Genomic DNA, 19229 nt, shown 5'->3' with positions numbered 1-19229 from the left:
AGCATGAAAGAGCAGGCTAACCTTCACGTTAACCCAGTGGTGACTCCATAGAATGTACCAGAGAGACTATGTCAAAATTCTCCACCTGGTACTCTGCAAGGATGGATATTCTATACACTAGGAATTCACTGTCACTTTAATTGTCCTGGCAATGACTTGGAAGCTAGACCCTATTCTGTGTCTGAAGTAAAGGTTTCTACCAAATAACATGAATATCTTTCATCCTGGGGCAGAACGAAATCCAGTGTCGGCAAGGAACTGCACTTCCCTTTGGGCTGTGGTCTTTATGTTTTGGGAGTGGGAAGGCAATTGTACCACGTTGGGTGGGAGGGCAGCAGTACAGAAGAGTAACTCATTGAAAGGGCAGGATTGGTGGACTCCAGGAACTGTAATAATTGATACTTGATTGAATTCAGTTTTTCTGTTTTGGGAATATTTTATATTATTTCCAAGATGCCCATAATTTTTTTCTTAAATGTTACTTTCCTCTCTTCTCTGTATTTAGCGAATTAAGCGAAAAGCTTGGACTACATTCAGAAGTTGGTTGTAAAAAAACAGAGAGAATCTACTTAGCTTAAACTAGACTCTAGTTTGGTCACTAGAGTAATGGTCTCATGTGGGCAGCTGGCGGAGTAACATACAAGGACCAAGATAGGTTTGTAGAATATGACACCATTCCTTCAGGGACTCCAGAAGACCCTGGGGGGAGGAGGTACGCACTTAAAAGATTCAACTTCCTACAGTCCTGAGATAAGAGCTCAAACTATTTTTCCTTGGGTATTAAAGGAAAGGATGATACATGAATGCCACAGGAACTAGGTGGAGATCTAGCTTTGTTTCCCTGAGCTGTCTGGAAGCCAGTGGGAGGTTCTAAACCTCTTCCCATACCTACTCCTTCAGTGCAAAAGCAGTCACATGGCAAAAAAATACTTGCATGTGTGTAACTATAATTTTTTTAGCAATTTAGTAGCAATTTTGTTTGTACAATATTATAACTCAGAAAATATTTCCCTTCAAATTAAGGATTATAACAATAGACTGACTCTATGTTTACATGATGCTTTATAGCTTAACTTCTATAGCTAAGCTTCAATTTCATGACAGAAGCCAACAGAAAAGTAGAAATTGCTCAAACAAAATTTCAGAGGCATTTATCACCGTATTGATTTCATACATCACGAAATTTCAAACATGATAAGGTCAAAGTGCACTAAATTCCGCTAAGAAAGTCGACAGGAAATATGAGAGATTTTCTTTCTCTTATACAAATTACAGGTAGAAGAAGGATGTGTGGACATGTGACACCATTCAGAAACTATCAGTATTGTCACCACTATATTTCTTAATAGTTGAAATTAGTTTGGTCAGTGTTTGTTTTAGTTTCTGATTTTTTTTTCTCGGTATGATAAAATGTGGTGTTTTCTTATATTTGGTTTATTTTCCTTCATAGAACTATAATACTTTTCCAGAAAATGTCATTCTACAATAATTTGGTGCCATAGACTTCTACTAAGCAAAGTTTGTCAGATATCTTAAGCAAATGAAAAAAAATCACTGCAAAGAGTCTCTTACTCATCCTAGTCATTTGTAACCATCGTCTTTTAATATGTATTTTGGAAGAATAGGTCATTTGGCTGCTCAATTAAAAAATTAATTTGTTCCTTAGGGAGGATGGAAGGGAGGCTCAAGAGGGAGGGAATAGAGGGATATGTGTATACTTATAGCTGGTTCACTTTGTTGTATAACAGAAACTGACACAACATTGTAGAGCAATTATATGCCAATAAAGACATAAACAAAAAGAATAGAAACATAAAAAAAAATTAATTTGTTCCTGTTGAAAATATGGAGAAACACAAATTCATTCACAGAAATGTAATTTATCAGAAAGTTTCTCACATGAACAGCTTGGAAGCAGATATGTTAGTTCAATGGGCACGAAGCCATGTCTAGGATCAGCACATTGAAAAGGAACATTATTTTATTACGAGCAAACACAAATTAGTCTGGCATGACACAAGGAATTATAATAAGAACTGGTCTTGCTAGTTTGTGGCTTGATAAAATAGATATTACTAATTTAATGACTTTTCGAAACATAATGGTTAGAGCTCCTAAGAGGCATGTGAAGACGATGAGAAAGTCAAATTGTGAGAATTTCCAATATTTTCTCAGGAGGAGAAGGAGGTTAGAGCCAAGGGAGGAGCCCAGAGTCCACTCCGGCTAGATTCACTATTTGCATTGCATCCATACATGCAAAGTGAGACAAATTTATGCAAAGAAATGGACCAGACATTCTATACCTAACACAGGAAATATGGGGACAGACAGTGCTCTGGTCTCCCAAGCATTTTACACAGAAAAGCATAAAGAACACCTCAATACAGGTTTCTCTCTAGAAAAGTTCAAACAAAAAGAATCTGGAGTAAAGGATATTTGGCTAGTTGGATGAAGAAAAATACAGTAAATGGGGGTGTGGTAGGCAAAACAGAAACAGACTCACAGATATAGAAAACAAACTAGTGGTTCCCAGTGGCGAGAGGGAAGGGGGTGGGTGGCTTCAGTGGGTTCTAGAGGCAACCTTTTCCACACTGGAGAATAGAACTGTGACCATACATTGAGTAACATAAAAGTCCTCTAGTTTTGAATGGGGCTCAGAGCAAGAAACGGTTTTACAGTGGGTCCAGACAGTAGACAAGTGGTCCTGCCTCTTGGACCATATAACTCTGTAGACCCTATGCTCTTAGTGGTATCATTGATGGAAGAAGATGCCATGCAGACTTCACCGGCAGTCACCAATGGGAATAATACACTGCAGAAATTCAAGATTTGGAAGCAATGCCATGTCATCTGCAGCAGAGAAATACCCAACTCTCTAAAAAAATCCCCTGGCATGCTACTGAGCCCTGCTAGAGATGAAGAGCCTCACACTGGGACATCAAGTGTGGTCAAAATTGTCCATAATGATCTGGGTTCTGTCAGAATCACCAAGTCACAACGTTAGCAGGATGGCTGGCATAACTATGAAATGGTGCGTCTGGGATCAAGCATTAGTAGGCACAAGTCATCTGCACAGGCACTAGCCCGGACCCCCCTGTTCTCCACTGATCTTCCCTGGCACGTTTCCCTTGGCCCACACTTAGGGTTGCATGAATGGTCCCTTATTACCAACTGCTGAAGAAGGTAAAACAGTGAGCTTGGTGCATGGATGGGATGATTCAGAATGTGGGTGAAGCTGCCATTGAAAGGTAGCACCGCTACAGAGTCCCAATCAGGACAGCATAGAAAGACAGTGGCGAGGAGAGACCTACCCAATGAATAGAATTTTTGGATGGTGGCCCCAGTCACTCACTTGGTATGAAAGAAATGGCCCAAGGTTATAATATATATGGACTTACAGGCAGTAATTTGGTCAGTTTGTCAGGACCTAGGAGATTTGGAAGATCAGAGACAAGGAGGTCCGAGGTAGAAGCATGTGGATGGACCTATGGGTAGGTGGGCATGCATGTCAAGATCTTTGCCCACCAGAAAGCTTATGCTGCTGTGGAATAATCACTAACAACCAAGTAGACAGAAGGGCTTAGCCAGCTGGTATCAACCACTCAATCACCGACCACTGAAGTGCTGGTACAATGGGAGTATGAGCAGAGTAGCCACGGAGGTAGGAATGGAAGCAGGTTAGCTCCCATCCATCAGGACTGTTGTCACTACTGCCACTCCTGAGTGTTCAGATGGTCAGCAGCAGAGGCCCGCGCTCATTCCCCACAAAGATTCCCCTCTACAAGGACACCAGTTTTGCGGCCAGCTGACTACATCAGATCTTTTCTACCCTGAAATGGACAGAGATTACTTTTGATTAGCATCATTACTTCTTTCAGGTATGGGCTGCCTTTACTGCCTGCAAGGCATCAGCCAACACCACCTTTTGAGTGTCTACGAAGAGCTTCTGATGGTGTGATATGGAAGGACCAGCATATCCCACAGTATCTGATCACTCTCACGCACCCTTTGCTGTAACGCGGATCTTTAGCTAGTGCAGTGTTAACATGGGAGGTCACGTCAGGGGGAACTGTCCTGATCGGTAATAATAGACAGAGCTGCTGTTACGCTATGGGGGCAGGAAGAATATGTTTGGCAGGTAGATACCCCTTTGACCAATTTTAATGGTAAATGCAAAAGTACAGCAGCTGCAGCCTGGAAAGGTTATACTAGACAAGGGTTCCAACTCTTTGCAGAGTTGTCAGCTCGCGATATGGGAGTCTGGTATGGGTTGTAGAGGAGGGGGAGAATGAGTCCCAGCTCATTCTCCAGTTACAGTCTCCTGTTACAGCATGTAATTAAGAAACATGGAGATAGCTAAAAAGAGACAGCTAAAGGAGCTGAAAGTGATATGGCAGGGGATATGGCAATGGAGAGCTATTTTTCCTTGTAAGATTTCTTGTATTGAATACTCTTTAAATTTTAATGAGACCCCCTGCAGGGGCAGGGTCTGTGGTCTGTTCTACCCTCTTTCCTGGTGTAAGTTTCCCCAGGGCAACAAGGCCCACCAGAGTCCTGAAGGAGCTGCTCCCAGAACTCACAGGAAGCAGGTGGGTCTGAGAGGCACAGGGTGGACCCTCAGGGATGGTACACTGTGCCACCCAGATCCCCCAGATGCTGAGGAGGTCTATCCTCCCTCTTCAGGAACTACCTAAGCTGAAGAGAGCTGTTTGTCCAAGTTCATGCCCTGGTCACCAAGCAGTCAATACCCAATGCCTGGATGATACAGGAGTAAAAATGCCCAGCCCTCTCACCCCAATTCAGGACATCTTTAATGGGCCACATCAACAGGGTTGGCTGAGTCTCTGCTGTGATTGTACCAACTTCTCCACCTGCCCCATTTTCCCCAACAGATGCTGATCTCTACAATATTCCCTAATAAATTTCCTTCACGATAATCTCTGTCTTAAGACTTTGCTTTCCAGGGAACCCAGCCTGTTACAGCATATAATTGAGAAACATGGAGATAGCTAAAAAGAGACAGCTAAAGGAGCTGAAAGTGACATGGCAGGGGATATGGCAACGGAGAGCTATTTCTCCTTGTAAGACTTCTTGTATTGAATACTATTTAAATTTTAAAATATATGCATGTATTTTTAAAATTTAACATTATAAATAGGGAAAAGAATAAAAAAATGATTTCACCTGAGAAGCCATTATAATTGTGGGTCAGGCTGTTTTCCATCCCATTTTATTTGCATTTGCAAATCTTCAAAGCCAGGCTCCAGGGAAGCTATTGATACATCAAAAGTCCAAGTCTCTTACCACATTATATGCAAAATGTTCATATTCCCTTGCTCCTCGCGTCGTATTCTTTCTCGTGTGTACACTCACACACAATCCTAACACACAGTCGGCTGCTAAACTTTTTCTTCCCTGTTATCACTCTCCATCATCCCAACTTTGGAAAAGTAGAAGGCAAGCAGGACTTACTGAATGCATCTGTAAAATTGCATTATTTAGTTAGATTCGTCATTTAGTTGATACATGGATTGGAAAGTCAAACAATCAACTACACACTTTAATATGAGATGTGTCATCTTCTATCATGAGGAAAACATTTGAGGACTCAGTCAGATCTAACTCATATTGAGTATTTCGCAAAGACTATATGTGTTTCGATTAAAATGAGCTTTCCTAGAGTCAAGAACCATAAGCCTAATAAATATTTTTTTTAAAAGAAAAATCTGTCAACAGCCACGACCTACCAAATAACGGTTTATGTTCATTTAAAAAGGATATGGAAAAGATCCAGAACTATAGGTCATGCTGGACCAAAAGGATACCAAGATCCTTTCTACACCACTAAATAATTGTCAGAACTCCAGGTCTTAAAGGCAATAATGATCAGCAAAATGTGGAGTGAAAATGAAATTCTTGTCACAGCTTTGTCGCTTATTACATACGACTACATGTCCCCTTGGGAATATAACCTCACAGATAGGAGTCTCAGACCTTTCATCTGTAAAACTGAGCTGTTCACACTAATATATCAGCGACGGCCAGCTGCACGACGGACTCTGTCGCCAGGCTCTGTTACAGATGAAGGACAATGCCGTCTGATGAAAGGTAATTTGAACACTTGACTTCTGTCTGGTTGGTTGTCTAGATAAAGCTTCTCCCTCTGGTTGCTGTCTTTAACTTACCGTCCGAAGAATTTATTAAATTTGCTTTAAAGAGTAACACTTGGGAAAGGAGTTTTAAAAATGGAACTATTTCCTAGAGTGGACATGGTTTCTACAAAATTAAGATGTCATTTTCCATGCGTGACCCTCATTTCATATGCCACCCTGACTCCACTTTATTTGCATATTGCACATTTGGATTTAATGAGATTTGGGAAATGTTAATTACATATTGTTTTCATTTTTTTCACTCGAAATCACCAATAAAGAATTTTTAAACTTTTATATTACATCAGTGTGTGCTATATTCTTACATATAATCCTGTGCATCTATACAGGGCTCACTGTATAGATGAGCCAAGTTCTCGGCAGAAGTAAAAGGATATCACCCAATTTAAATATAAAATAACCTTTCAGCAAACAACTGCTAACAGTCAAATCATTGTTCTTTGGCAAAACTTAAAATCTATTTTAACTTCCTTTACTTGTTACAATCAGTAAACATCCTTCTATTTTTTCTTTCATTTCTGAGTCCAGTTAAAAGGAAAAGTTATAAATGCAGCTTTTGTTAACAATTCATAATAATCATGGGGTGTACCAAAAGGTTCAAAAAAAACCACGAACACCAGTAAAGAAGGCATACATTTACGCATCTTTTTACTGTTTTGAGGGAAAAAAATCCAGTATAATTCCCTCATTTTAAACTTTTATACAACATCTCAAAATATATTCTGCATTTTACTTCAAAAGTGCATTTTATTAAGAAAAAAGAAGGAACAGATTACAAATCAGGGAATGAAAGTCATGGCATATGATGTATCAGTGCGTTTTGATGCTATAATGTTGAAGTTCCTAGCCGGCAGACCACAGAGTATTGCGAGGCTTCACCATCTATAAACCTGTTTACATTCCAGCTCCCAACCAGGTTAAAGCTGCTACTAAATAACAAGAACACGTGTGAAAGATTCAGAGCTGTTACAGTGTCTGTATTCAGCTTTGCATTAAATGAAAACTACCATTTTCATGTTCAATCCTTTGATAGCTACCACAAGCCTTTCAGCAACAACAAAAATGCCATTTATCCATATAGGTCCTTCATAAACTACTGTTAATTCATATCCTTGAGATTTAGTCGGGCATTTACAGAAACATCAAAATGCATATAGTGCTGTGAGAAAAGACAGGCAGGTTTTGTAAGGAGAGTCAAGAAGGAAAATAAAGAAAAATATGTTTAATTTACATATTTCCAAATTGTTCTGGTGTGAACAAACTAAGGAATCCAGTTTTTCCTTGGCAGACACCTGTAAAGTGTGAGTGTAAATTCCAAAGTGCCTCTGCTATACAATTGGCTTGTGGAATTCAAAGATAGCTACATGCAAGCATCTTGTTTACATGGCCTCAAGGGTAATTATTGCAAGTTTCATAAAGTTATTGATAATTATTTGAACTTCTGTTATGTATATATCTCCTAATCAAAATGAACTAGTTAGTAAGTTATATTGATTTTTGGTTCTTTTTGAGAAATATACCCCATCATCGTAAATGAGAAGTGACTAGAACGACAGACTTAGAATATGACATGTAATATGCCATCACCCCTTCGGAGGAGCATTCTTGAATAACTCTACTGGATTTGAAAAAAGGGGGCATGGTGCAGCTTATATTTCAAAAAGTACATCCTGGATGTCAGTGCACAGCAAAATATATGCCTGAAGCTGGGGGCGGGGGGATACAGTTTAGAATGAAGAATGGAGCTCTACACTTCAAATGTCTCTTTTTTCTAATACATAAGAAGATGCTCCATGGAATACAGTAAAGGGAGATCAAAGAAAAGTGGGTGATAAACTTTAGGAAAATAGAAATATAAACCTATAAAGAAAACTGACATAAGGTTTGGGGGAAAATATTCTCGGAAGTATATTTCATTTGAGATATTACAGTTGTAAATAAAAACAATTCTTTGAAGTGTTAAGAATTGTGTTTTTTATATCAACGAGTTTACGTGAAAACATTTCACACTCTTTGGGAAACTGGCATTACCCAGGGTCTTAACTACTGCTGATACCGAACCGTGAGAGCAAGTTAAACAGAAAAGTGTTAAAGGCAAGACATCACATACTGATGAGCAATGCACTTTGTAGGTCTTGTTACATATGAATTGCATGTTCAGAGCTGGAGCCTGACACTCAAAACCCAAAGTTTTCAAAATCATTGAGAAGAGTCAAATAGAAAAAGAGCAATACAAACAAACCAGTGACAACAAAACATATTTCAACACTACTGATAAATTGTATTGAATGCAATACAGAGAAAGGCAAAGGGGTTTATATACTTTTGGCCACTGAAGATGCAAACACCAGCCAAACAGGATCTTAGAAGCATTTCCAGGTCTATGAATAACACCATGGGGACACTAAAGCAAACACAGAATATGTTCTCAAATAAAGCAAGGTCATTATAGTCCAATTTTGACTTTTACCTCTCACACAACTTAGGTATCACTTATGGCTGAGAGGCCAGGGCTACACTTTTCACATTGAAAACCTGTAGCTCTCAAGTGGGTTAAACTTCTGTTTTAGATCGTATCAGAACAGTTGGAAATTAATATCAATATCTAAAACTCCTTGTTATATAGAATGACCACTGTGGGAAGTATGTCACTGGATGAGGCCTCCTGGAGCTGTCTCGAGTCTGGACATGGCAACATGGCAGTGCTGCAAATCCATTGCCTGTACATTCAGTGTAAGAACTGTTTTTTGTCCCTTGAGAGCCCCTGGCTATTAAATCAGACTGCTGTAATTATAAGGTAAATCACTGCTGCCAATCAGAAGAAGTACTCTTTCTGATTTTCACTGACTGCATTTTGTGTATTAAGCTCACTTTTCAAAACAGCCTCAGCACTGCCTACATTCTCTGACCTTTTTGCCTCATTTCTTCTGTATAACCTTTTCTGCTGATAAATGCGGACAGCTATGGCAGTGATGCACAGCAAGATAAAGATCACAACAGCTATCAAACCTGGTGAGAGAAGAGAAAAGAAATACAAAATCAGAATTGTTGTCCATGCAGAAACTGTAGACTTCACTGTTCAAGAAGTCATCATAAAATTATTTTCTAATGAAATCAAGCATCTAATATATATAAATTGGAAATATCAATTTCAAATCAATATCAAAACCTTAGGTATTTCTGGATCAAGTGGTATCAAAATATGTTGTTTACTTCTGAGTTCTATCAGTCTTGTAGGTTCACCTTCATTTACTCTGAATGCATATTATATTGGATTCATTCAGTGCACTTATATATACAATATGTTAATAACACAAGGTATTACCTACATGACTCTAAGACCATGGGGTCACTTCACATTAATACCCAGACAAGTTTTAATTATTTTGAAATTATAGAGTAATAGTAACATCATAAAATAATCAAATGTGTTTCTAATACTTAAATATGTAAACATTTTTTATTATTTATTTTATTATCGTTATTATTTTTGGCTGCACCATGCGGCACGTGGGATCTTAGTTCCCCGACCAGGGATAACCCACGTCCCCTGCAGGGGAAGCATGGAGTCTTAACCACTGGACCTCCAGGGAAGTCTCTTTTTTAATTGAAGTATAGTTGATTTACAATGTTGTGTTAGCTTAAGGTGCACAGCACAATGATTCAGTTATACATATATATCTATTTTTTTCAGATTCTTTTCCCTTATAGGTTATTCCAAAATATTGAGTCTAGGTCCCTGGGTAGACAGTATGTCCTTGTTGTTTCTCTATTTCATATATAGTAGTGTGTATAGGTTGATCCCAATCTCCTAATTTATCCCCTTAAATGTAAACACTTTAATGAACTTGATTATCAATAATTTGTTATATTGTTAAATAAATAGCAGGGGCAAGTTATGTATACGAATAATCTTGACTAATGAAATATATCGATACGAATACATAGAGTAATTATATCTATATGAGGAATATTGATTTTTTGAAACACCTGATTGTAAATAAAAAATTGGTGGTAAATAAAAAATACCAGAACTGTTAGCTATGCCAAATGGTTACCAATCCTGGCATTACGTTAAGCCAGTCTTCTTCAAAGTGTGATCTATGAATCCCTGGTGGTTCCCGGGACACTGTGAGGGGTCCACAGGGTCAAAACTATTCATAATAACTCTGAGATGCCTTTTTCACTGTGTTGTAATATCCACTGATAGGACAAAACAAGGTTAGGTCAACTTCTTGGTACCTTGGCATGAATTAAGGCAAGGCCACCAAACTTTAAAAGTGGTCACTGAATTCATAAAGTAGAAAGCAGGCATTGCACTACCAGATTCATTTAAGAATATCCTTGATGAAGCACTAAAAATTACGCATTTTACCAAATCGTGACCTTTGGCCGTAAGTCCTTCTAACATTTTGTGTGATGACATGGGAAGTATTTGTAAAGTACTTCTACTGCAGCGTGAAGTATGATGGTTGTCTCCAGGAAGAATGCTAGCGTGAACATCTGAGTTGAGTTGTGAACTGAACTAGCTGCTTTTTCCTTTAAAGAACACTGTTTTTACTTGAAAGGATGATTGGCAGATAAACTATGGTTGTTTTAACTGGGATATCTGGCAGACATTTTCTTTAAAATGAAGTAAATCTGTCACTTCAAGAAAAACAGGTCTTCCCTGGGGGCGCAGCGGTTAAGAATCCGCCTGCCAGTGCAGGGGACACGGGCTCGAGCCCTGGTCCGGGAAGATCCCACCTGCCACAGAACAACTAAGCCCGTGTGCCACAACTACTGAGCCTGTGTGCCACAGCTGTTGAGGCCCACATGCCTGGAGCCCATGCTTCATGGGGGGAGGCACCACAATGAAGGGGTCCCCGCACTGCAGTGGGGACAGGCCCCTGCTCGCGAGCCCACACACAGCAACGAAGACCCAATGCAGCCAAAAATAAATAAATAAAAATTTTAAAATTTATTAAAAAGAAAAGAAAGAAAAGAAAGAAAAGAAAAACAACTGACAATGTAGGATGTCAATGATAAAGCCAAGTTTTCAAATGAAAAATAGAATTTGGAAAACTGTTGTCTGTCACCATGAGTTAGAGAGTTTCCCTTGTACTTAGACTCTTCTGATGAAATCAGTGGAGGTACTAATATAGTGTTTTCAGATGAAAATAGGTACAATGAAAACATGTGATGTGGATGGAGTCTCATATCGTAAAACAAGGACTCTTCACCCTAGTTTAAATTAGGTATAAACAACTCTAACAAATCCAACTGAAGCCAAAACTTCGAAAGTCCTCATCAGTCACAATGGATTCCACAGCACATGATCTGATGGGCAGATTCACTACAGCCAATCATAATATCGCCAGGGGCTAAGCCGATTTTTGGCGAGGTCAGCCTCATCTGAGAGGGACAGCAATTCCTTGTTGATAGATCCAACATAAACCTGGTAACTAAATTCTGTACTGTACTTGAAATCTGAAGAATTTACTAATGGATATGATTTTTCATAGTTGGTCATATTAATAAAGAATAATTTAAATCAGAGTATCCATTTGATGTTATATATTTTGCCTTTCATCTTAGAAAAGTAATCAGTTGAGTTGCTATAAATATTTCTATTGTCTGGTTATAGGCCTCTAGTTTAAAGAAAGAGATTCTGAACAATTTCAGTGTGGAAAGCTGATGAAGTAGATACAGAGGGCAGGCTACTGCAGGCCCAGGCAGGACACCCAGACAGTCAAAATCATGGTTGGACTCCGGAAATGGTTTGCTCCATGCATGTGATTTCCCTTTTAACTGGAGACAGTGTTATGTCAGGGTTTCTCATGTCCACGAAAAACCTTGATCTAACCTGTTATACAAAAAAAAAAAAAAAAAAAGAAAAAAGGAAAAAGGATACTCTAAATGACATATGGCCATCTACAGCACTCTGTGACACTGCCAACTGGTGAATGTGTTTTTATGGGGAAATTATGTAGCTTTCTGTCTAAATCTGAGCACTCATATCTGTGTATTCTGGCCAGAAACCCTCTACAGTGTCTGAGTCATCAGTTTTAAATATCTTATTAAATCAATTTTCCCATCTCACACTATTTATTTATTTACTGTTTGTAATTGAAGAAAAAGATTACCTAAAATGTAAAACACGGGGGAATTAGCCAGTTGGAAACTACTTAAATGGATTAATTATTGTTACACAGTGGGTGCAATTTATGAGTAACACGACAACAAGTGAAGAACTCTACCACAACGCTAGCAGATGGAGCAACACGCTACAGAACGGTATTCTGTGGTTTAGCTGAGAAACTGCGCGTGACCCCAGGAGAGGCCTTCCGGGCTTAGATGGCCACGACCAGCTGCTCTGCTCCTGAAGCTCAGTCTGCAATGATCAAAAGCAGACACTCCTGGATCTGTGGACCCTGGCGAGACCCCGAGCAGCAAATCTTCCATAATTCTTGCTCTGCTCTGTGCACTTGAGTCAAGTGAGAATTTCACAGGTCACTTATTAGTTGTTCCCATTGTGTGTTCCATCCCAACATACAATGACTTACAAACAATATTCCAAAGATTAAATACTTGCTGTAACATTAGCTTGACTATACAATAACTATTTATATCTAAATCTGTATATTTATCTACCTATATCCTGACTATATATCTATACCAGTTAAATGCACAGAAAAAGCACCGTTATGAGACTGAGACAATTTGTCTGACTAGGAATCCCAACAAGTTGCAATGTTGAGCACATTTTAAATGCTATAACTTCAAATGAGTTTTTACCATAGATTGTATTAATACTATATTGATATATTTATTTTAGACATGCAGTTATTAACTACTCTTCTAACAGGGTTTTAGTTTTTGTTTTTCACTTGTTATATGACTAAATGAGGAACGTATTTTATGCATCTTTAATTTATACCTCATTAATTTGATAAAAAGTAAAGCAACTGAAAAAGCAATGGGGATGTTAATATTCTCACAAAGATTTGACCAGTACTCTTCTCTGTCTAAATAAAATTCTAAGTTCTTAAAGGAAGTCAGTGTCTACATGAGTAAGGGTGTAAAAAATAGAACCAAATGAATCAGGTATAAAGCCCACATAAGTTGCTCAAGTATACGACTAATCACGTTACCTGGCAATACATTGACAATAAAATAATTGTTTACTTTTTATGTCCATATCATATGCAGAGTATGGAGGAAAGGTGAGCCACTTAACATTTCAATAATCTGATTAATAACATTCTTAAGACCATTAATCAGGAAGGAAAAGGTTTATGTTAGGGGGTTGGTTTTGAGTAAATTATGTCTCAGAGAATATGCTGTTTTACTGCCAGGAAGATATATTTAAAACTTTTTGTGTTAATTTTGCAATTTAAAATAAGTATTGGGACTTCCCCGGTGGTGCAGTGGTTAAAAATCCTCCTGCTAATGCAGGGGACATGGGTTCGATCCCTGGTCTGGGAAGATCCCACATGCCGTGGAGCAACTAAGCCCGTGCGCCACAACTGCTGAGCCTGTGCTCTAGAGCCCGTGAGCCACATCTACTGAGACCTCGTGCCACAACTACTGAAGCCTGTGTGCCTAGAGCCCGTGCTCTGCAACAAGAGAAGCCACCGCAATGAGAAGCCCATGCACCGCAACAAAGAGTAGCCCCCGCTCGCCGCAACTAGAGAAAGCCTGCACGCAGCAACGAAGACCCAACACAGCCAAAAATAAATAAATAAAATAAATATATTTAAAAAAAATAATAAAGTAATATGAACCACCCTTATTCCATTAGCTCTGTATTTGATAAAATGCAAATAAAAATGTAATATTCACTGAGAGGAGCATCTAAACCATGGAAGTATACACCTTGATTAAGCATTAAGGCAACATTAAATATATGCTTCTAATGTTAATCTCAGGTTTTTCCTACTTCTTACATAAACCCTTGCAGAAGCAGTGATGTGTCCAAGAAGGCAAAAAATGACACTTCCTCAAATCCAGTCAGAACACCCTAGGGAATGGAGATGGCCATTATCAAGCTAAATGATATTCATTAGTATCATAGTGTAACAACCGTTCTTTGAGTGTGATGTTTCAGTGAATTATAAATTATTTACACTGAAACTCTCCAAGGAAGCTGGGAATTCAGGATGACTCTATAAGACAATCCAGTACAAATAATAAAGCACCCCACTGACCTCAGGATTCACTGCCTAACTCTTGGGCCATGTGTAGATTCTCCACAGACAGCTTCTCTAGTGCTAACTACCTCATCATTAGCAATGATAGGAAGAGCTCGCTCATGCTTTCTACTACCTCCAATTACTGCAGAGTCACTCTTGATTGTGTTAGTGACGGGTTCTCTGTCGTCTCTTGTTCCAGAATGATCTGCAGTTAAAGGACAGATAAGGGGGAAGAGGGGGATATCGGTGAGTAAAAAGAAGAAATGTTTAAAAATTCATAAACTTTTAAAACCAGAACAGAATTACAGAGGTCAGTGTGGGATGTCTGCAGTTTTAACCTTAAGCAATGCCCACATGCAATGGTCCACAGGAATAAAGAATTGAGAATCTAGGAGAGAAATGGGCAAGGACTGAAAATTAAACAAAACCAATTTCAAGAAACCATCCTGAGAACACAGAGTCCCAGCATTAAAAGATTTTAATATCCAGTGGACAAGCTGTGTTTGGGACTGGGTAAAAGAAGAGCCATAGGCCACCTGCAAAGGAGTGTGTCCTCTCCCTTGATGTGGCATCGGTGCCAGCCTGGGCCACACAGCTAGACTCCGTCACATGTCCTGAGATGGTGATGGGGGCTGGGCGGCTGCGGTGCAGAGCGGCCTTCAGCGGGACCACGTGGCTGACCTGCACAGCAGAGAGACAGCCCAGGAAGCCCTGTGCACCTGCCAGCGCCGTCTCCTGGTCCACGTCACTGTGTTCTGTGAAGCCAAAGAAACACCACAGGATTGATGACAGTGAAGGTGCAAACGGGCATTGCCACAATGGAATATTCCAAGTCTTGACAACGCAACAGCAATACATACTCAGCTGTTAAATTCCTTTTGCTTTTATCTTTATTACAAGAGATCCATTAACTCTTTCCACAACTACTGGTGAGACATCCCAGGCTAATAAAGACAAGTTTTTAAGTATGGCTAATTAAATATACTGAGAGCTCTCTGGAAATAATTAAAGTCTCTACAAGAATGGGTCAGATAATGAACTGATCAGGGTTCCTGCAAGATGTTATCATGTTAGAGGTTGTATCTCAAAAGCTTTTAGAGACTCTTAATTCTTCACGTACAGCAGTGAAAACTCTCATACCTCACTGACTTTTCTCCCTGTTTCACCGTCCACCTATCACTCAGACTGAGCTATGTGTGTGCCCCCTATACATAGATAACCCCCCTCCATTTTAATGAGCATTTAGTTAATATGGAACTACTGTGGGACAGAGATTGGTTTGAGTGTCAAGATATTAATTCATAATTTTACAGTGAAGAAGATATTTCATGCTTGGCAAGCATGAAATCTAAACAAGGGGAATTAATTGTAGACTTTTAACGTTCAAATGTTATCAGACTACAATGCATCCACCCATCCTACATGATCATAAAGCAGCAAGACTACTTTCCCCTGTGCTGCACATACCGGGACACCAACATTTGCATTTCGGCCTTTTCAAAAACTAATATAATAAATACTGAATTTACTGAATGCTTATTATACGGTAGGCAGTATTCTAAGGGATTTGCATGCTTGTGTTTAAACCTTACAGAAGCCATGAGAATCCTATTCTAGTCACACAGACAAGACGCTTTAGGTTCAGAATTTTAGTGATTTGCCTGAGGTTGACTCAGCTGTTGGCATTGTGCACTGGACTCCAGGCCTGTTGGACTCCAAAATCATAAGCTTCTTTTGTTTACAATTGACACATTCTTTCCTTCACTCCACTTATATCTTCTGCGGTGTACTTTTTTTTTTTTTTTTTGGCTTGGTATCTATTCTTGAAATGACTCTGGGCAACTCTGTTCTGATTAAGCCTGTCTTGTTATATCAAGGTTTTTGAAGAACACTTCCTTCTGCCCCATTTTCATGCACGTTTTATACGTTTTTAATAAAAATACTGATTAGATGTTTAGCATCATGAATATCACACTCTAAAAAATCTGAAAATTAGACAGATTACATCACTTTCCTGTTGTGCTGGGGGATACGGTATTCAGACCCAGGTATCCTAGCTCTGGAGCCTATGTCCTTACCAGTAGGCTGTCCTGCCTCGTAGCACAAAGAGCCCTGAGAGGCTATCACTCTGCTGCTCCGTGAGCACACAGGGAACCCTCAACACCCAGCACCACACGGTTACATAGGAGGCGCTTCATCAATGTGTATAAACCAAAGAACTAACTTAGTCCCCCCACACAGCAGTCACTCATTTGAATGGATGGAGATACATTCAAATATACATATTTTTAGAAAAAGACAGCATTCTTGCTTCGGAGTTTTTTGGTTTTTTTTTTACTTTAACAAGGAATAAAAAGGAATATACTTTAATAGCAATATAATCAGAACAGTGCTTTTCATATTTCTTCTACAAGGTTTAAATCCTGAATAAAATTTCTATAGACCTTAAAAAAAAATCTTACATTTTGAACAACAACAAAAAAAGTAAATAGATAAAATTCACTTCTCTGGTAAAAATCTGATATGAGGCAACTTTTAAAAACCCTACACCTTTAAACTGAAAATATTTACCTATTATAAAATATTGTAGAAAAAAGCTTTAAAATCTAAAACTTAAACTAGTCTGTCAATTAATATTTGTTTTAAGAGCTAAATATACAGGCAACGCGTTCCCTGCTGTTTGAGCATCTTACATTCTAGTAGGGGAGACAGACGATAAACATGAAACGGGAATGGATGAAAATTCTGAAGACTGATAATGCTATGAAGAAATAAATTAGAAAATGTGATGGAGTGTATCTGGAACAGAAATTTATCTTGATGGATTAGGTGATTCTCTGTGTGTCTATTTTAAGGATGACTCTGCACAGCCCTATTCTCTTAATCGTCTTTAGATATCTTACTCCAGCATCTTCTGGCTCTATCACTTCGTTCTTAAACTTTGTAAGATTCCCTGTGACTTAGGAATTTTTATCAGATTGTCCCTGCTGTTTATCTCCTCTCATCTCTTATGCATAGACCACGGTGGCCCATTTGAATCTGCAGACGCAGGTTTTTCTTTAGCTTGGAAAATTTCATGTGCTGTGCAAGCAGCTATTGTTTCACTTTCATCCTTTTTCTCCTTCTGGACTGCCGAGTATTCACGTTTGGTTTCCTCTGCATATTCTTTAACTGCTTTTAATCTCCCTTCTGATTTCTATCTTTTAGGACTTGTTTTTGGGTGGGTCACGTGCTTCACTCACTTGCTCTTCCAGGGGATGATTTCAAGTATCCACAAAGATCATTCTTTTTTAGTCTGGAAAAATCATAATTGTAGTTCCTCTAGGTCTTTTTGCTGCTTTGCTAGAATTTCCTTACAGCGCTCTTACTTAGTTTCATTCAGGATGGGGTCTGTCTCCTTGAATAGCTTCATTCTGGTTGTTTTGATTTCTCTCCCACTTGATTGCTGTTGAATCAAGGGTTGTATATAGGGTTGTTTTTCTCATCTGCTAGTTGATTCTCTGTCACTGCCTTCCTTAGGTTGCTGACGCCCAGAGAAGGTAGACAGCGTAGCAGCTGTCCTTGTCAGTGAAGCTGCCATCCAAATGCCCACCCAACCTCAGGATAGAGAGGACATGGTCCAAATTTCAGGAGTCAGGAAATCCTCACATTTCAGGTCATTCTCTCCTCGGCAAAGAGGGAATACAGAAGCACTGAGTTTTCAATGCTGCCCTTTCCCCACGGGGTCCAGGGGTCTCTGCAAGCCAAGCATTTTCCAGGATCCACACAATCCAGGGTCTCCCTTAAGACTCTTCTAGGCTGGTCCCCAGACTCTCTTCCAACCAGAAGCAGGGAGTCTCACAACACTGTCTCACTGGCAGCCCCCAGGCACCCCACCTGGCTGCGCTAGACCATCAACTCCCTTGTTTCAGGAAAGTCAATGGGTCGGAACTAGAATCTGGAGAGAAAGGGAACTATGGGACTTTGCATCCATCTTCCCAGAGTTGAGTCCAGATGAAGTTAACAGCTATATTAAGTTGCTTATAAGCAGTACATAGTATCAGAGAGCTGCACTGACAACTGTGTTCATAGAGCCAGTGGACAAAAACATTTATCTTTCCTATTATCTGACTCCTGAAATGCCAACAACATGTAAGGGTTAGAACAGCACAGGTGGGGGAATTGTAGATAAATGCCTCTTACTTCATTGAAATCCTGATAAGACAATTATGTTTGGGATGTTTCCGGTTAGAAAAATTCTTAACTGACTCAGATTTTGCAGGTGGTCTTGCCTGTTAAAAAATTAGCTTCAACTGTATCTTCCAACCAAGGGAATGGCTTCTGCTTTTGCAAAGAAATCTACCAAAAGTTCTACAAGAAAATAGAGTAACAAGAAGTAAAATTCGTTATGAAGCACCTTTCTATTTATTATGCAGAGAGAGGACTGTTTCTGGAAAGGATATGAAGTAAATAAAGAACAATTAAAACAAGAAGTGCTTCATGAAACTTCTTGTGGCTGTCAAAACAACAACAACAAAGAAAAACAAAACAAAACAAATAACTCAAAAGAAACCTAAGTAGTTTGACCATACCTATGGAAAAGGGGCCACCTTAAAAAAGGATCTCAATGCCTTTAAACCATAAAGATAAATAAAGCTTGCCAGAAAATGGTGCAATGAATCAAAGGAGCCGTGCTAATGACCAGCAGGACATTTTTACCATCACAGGCAATTACAGCAAGGATTCAACAACAACAACAGTTGGTGGAAAAGTCAAATGGCAAAGCAGACAGCAAATACTGTGTGGATAAAGGAGCAGTTTTTTTTATAAACGGTATTTATTTGCCAACCAAGCCTACTGCTCTGAGATACAACCTTGAGAACCTGATTAATGTACAAACTAT

The 19229-nt window shown here is 39.1% G+C and overlaps 1 protein-coding gene across 1 annotated transcript in view; it reads right to left on the bottom strand.

The window, feature by feature from the left end:
* Window positions 1-8416: 8416 nt before the first annotated feature.
* CNTNAP4 (contactin associated protein family member 4) overlaps window positions 8417-19229 on the bottom strand; it is a 268480-nt gene continuing 257667 nt past the window's right edge. The window contains exons 22-24 of the mRNA XM_022583147.2: window positions 14884-15102; window positions 14481-14552; window positions 8417-9182 (exon numbers count right to left, since the gene is read on the bottom strand). Of these exons, the coding sequence (XP_022438855.2) occupies window positions 8989-9182; window positions 14481-14552; window positions 14884-15102 (485 nt within the window). The 3' untranslated portion in view covers window positions 8417-8988. The remainder of the gene's footprint in view (window positions 9183-14480; window positions 14553-14883; window positions 15103-19229) is intronic.

This window comes from Delphinapterus leucas, chromosome 20 (assembly GCF_059928025.1).
Source record: "Delphinapterus leucas isolate spDelLeu-1000000601 "Yukka" chromosome 20, BTC_Dleu_Yukka2, whole genome shotgun sequence".
In the NCBI taxonomy this organism is placed as follows: Eukaryota; Metazoa; Chordata; class Mammalia; order Artiodactyla; family Monodontidae; genus Delphinapterus; species Delphinapterus leucas.
This window is presented reverse-complemented; position numbering and strand designations above follow the sequence as displayed.